Here is a 2,290-nt window from a genome sequence, read left to right on the forward strand (position 1 = left end):
TAGGGTTTAGGGTTTAGGTTTAGGGTTTAGGGTTTAGGGTTTAGGGTTTATAGGTTTAGGGTTTAGGGGTTTAGGGTTTAGGTTTAGGGTTTAGTAATGTTCACTTGGGTGAAGTAATAAACGATAATGGAGGAAATAAAACAGAGATGGTAAAATGATAATGAAAGAAAGAAATGTTATGGACGATGGTATATGTACTAAGTGAAACCAAACCGGGTATATTTAACAAGTTAAAACAATATATTTTAAAGGTTTAGTACCTAAGCTTAGGTGGAGCTGTAATGTATATTACCTATCTCTCTCTCTCTCTCTATATATATATATATATATATATATATATATATATATATATATATATATATATATATATATATATATATATATATATATATATATATATATATATATATATTATACGTTCATTCGTTTTAATTGTTTTTATAACATTAATCGATTTTTTGTAGTATAACTACTTTTACTTAAGTATTTAAAAAAAGTATTCACGCCCTTGATTACAAATGAAACTCGGTTTTCTATTGTAGTTTTATGAAGTCAATAATTTTAAAACCCTAAGCATTTTATTGGAAGCAATAAAAAATGACTAAATTAAATTTAAAACGTGTGTCTCATTTCTTTCAGAAAAACTACCCATCAACATCAAATATAAGAACTCGTGTGAAAATATAAATTTTCTGTTGTTTGTCATATGCTCTATATTCTTCTTAGACTCATATTCTATTGAAACTCCTTCCTTCTTCTATAAATACCCATAACTTTCTCTACCTTTTCTTCATCTAACTTGTTGTGGGTTCTTCGGTTTCATAATATATAACTTAAAAATGGCAAAAAGATCAGTTGCCACCTATGCAGTCCTTTTCCTCCTCTTCGTTCTTGCCATTTCAGGTGCTCAATCAATCAAGTTGCTTTACATCCTTTTTTGATTTTGTACTTGTTATTCTTGTTTTGTTTCCTTAAATGCAAACGATTTACTTTTCGTAATTGTTTCTTTACAATCAAGAGCTATATCAACTTATATAAATAACGAGACTTGTGTGCCTTTTGCATGGTGTGAACAGAAATCAGTACAGTGAAAGGAAAATTATGTGAAAAGGTGAGCCAAACTTGGTCTGGAAAGTGTGACTCCAAGAAGTGTGACAAAAAGTGCATAGAATGGGAGAAGGCAGTCCACGGAGCTTGTCACAAGCGTGAAGGGAAAGGCGGCTGCTTCTGCTACTTTGACTGTGCCAAGAAACCTCCAAAAGATGCAAAACCAGTTCCCCCAGATGCCGTACCACCTCCTCCGAAAGATGGTTCCCCTCCAAAAGATTCGCCCCCTGCTGATGGCGGCGGTTCCCCTCCTCCGGCTGATGGCGGCGGCTCCCCTCCTCCGGCTGATGGCGGCGGCTCCCCTCCTCCTGCTCCTTCCCGACACTAAAAGCCTGCTCGTGGTAAACGGAAAAGGATAGCAAACCTTATATGATAAAAATAAAGGATAAAATGCCTCCTAATTAACAAATTTAGTATTTTCCAAGGTGCAATATGTGTTGCGTGATTAATTAATAACTTAAGATTCAAAGCATTGGTATTTGTCAATATAAGAAATCTACTTTTATAATGATGTCCAATAGACACCAATTACAACAATATAAATTCTTTTATGCAAAATATTCCGACCCATGCATGCAAATACGTAAATATATGGTATGACATTTACATATTTACAATACTTGAAAAACCAGGAAATACACGACCTAATCAATCGGTATTCCGTTGCTAATAGCTTTTCCTACGGATGCCGATGGAATCAAGGCCGTCTGGGTTAAGGTCGTGGGTGATATATATATATATATATATATATATATATATATATATATATATATATATCGAAAAATCAGCGACAGTCAACCGAATTTCGTCGATACTTTATTGTCGACTCCATTTTACCTACAAATTAGCTACACTTTAGCAACGGATGCCTCTACGACATTGTTTGACTTGAATACCGACATGATTTTACTGACATATTATATACCATTTGGCAATGGACCGTTTTTGAATCTATTTGACTTAGTTACTGACGAGTTCTTTTACCGACGAATATTCTGTCATCTGTCGGTATTTTCGATTTATTTTTCTAAGAGAATATAAAATATTAAAATTTCCAATTTATTGACTTGTCAATATGAAGAAAAAAATCAATACTTAAAAGTTGATAATAATTATATTCAAACACAAAACTAACTAAACATTATAATTAAAATGCCAAAATATAGAAAAAGTGTCCCAACAC

At 33.0% G+C, this 2,290-nt stretch overlaps 1 protein-coding gene across 1 annotated transcript; it reads left to right on the top strand.

Annotated features, from left to right (window-relative positions):
- Positions 1-774: 774 nt before the first annotated feature.
- Positions 775-1,579, top strand: LOC145124663 (major pollen allergen Art v 1-like). The gene is made up of 2 exons (XM_079060085.1): positions 775-903; positions 1,077-1,579. Exons 1-2 carry the CDS (start codon positions 840-842, stop codon positions 1,433-1,435), a joined length of 423 nt encoding a protein of 140 aa, XP_078916211.1. The 5' UTR covers positions 775-839; the 3' UTR covers positions 1,436-1,579.
- Positions 1,580-2,290: the final 711 nt, after the last annotated feature.

Source organism: Lactuca virosa, chromosome 7, assembly GCF_052849685.1.
Source record: "Lactuca virosa cultivar CGN04683 chromosome 7, Lactuca_virosa_CGN04683_v6, whole genome shotgun sequence".
NCBI lineage: Eukaryota > Viridiplantae > Streptophyta > Magnoliopsida > Asterales > Asteraceae > Lactuca > Lactuca virosa.

Bases quoted from the DNA above. Each gene is read 5' to 3' on its own strand.
- LOC145124663 (XM_079060085.1), top strand. From the start codon at position 840: ATGGCAAAAAGATCAGTTGCCACCTATGCAGTCCTTTTCCTCCTCTTC. The intron at 904-1,076 runs GTGCTCAATCAA...TGGTGTGAACAG, and splicing joins CTTCGTTCTTGCCATTTCAG to AAATCAGTACAGTGAAAGGA.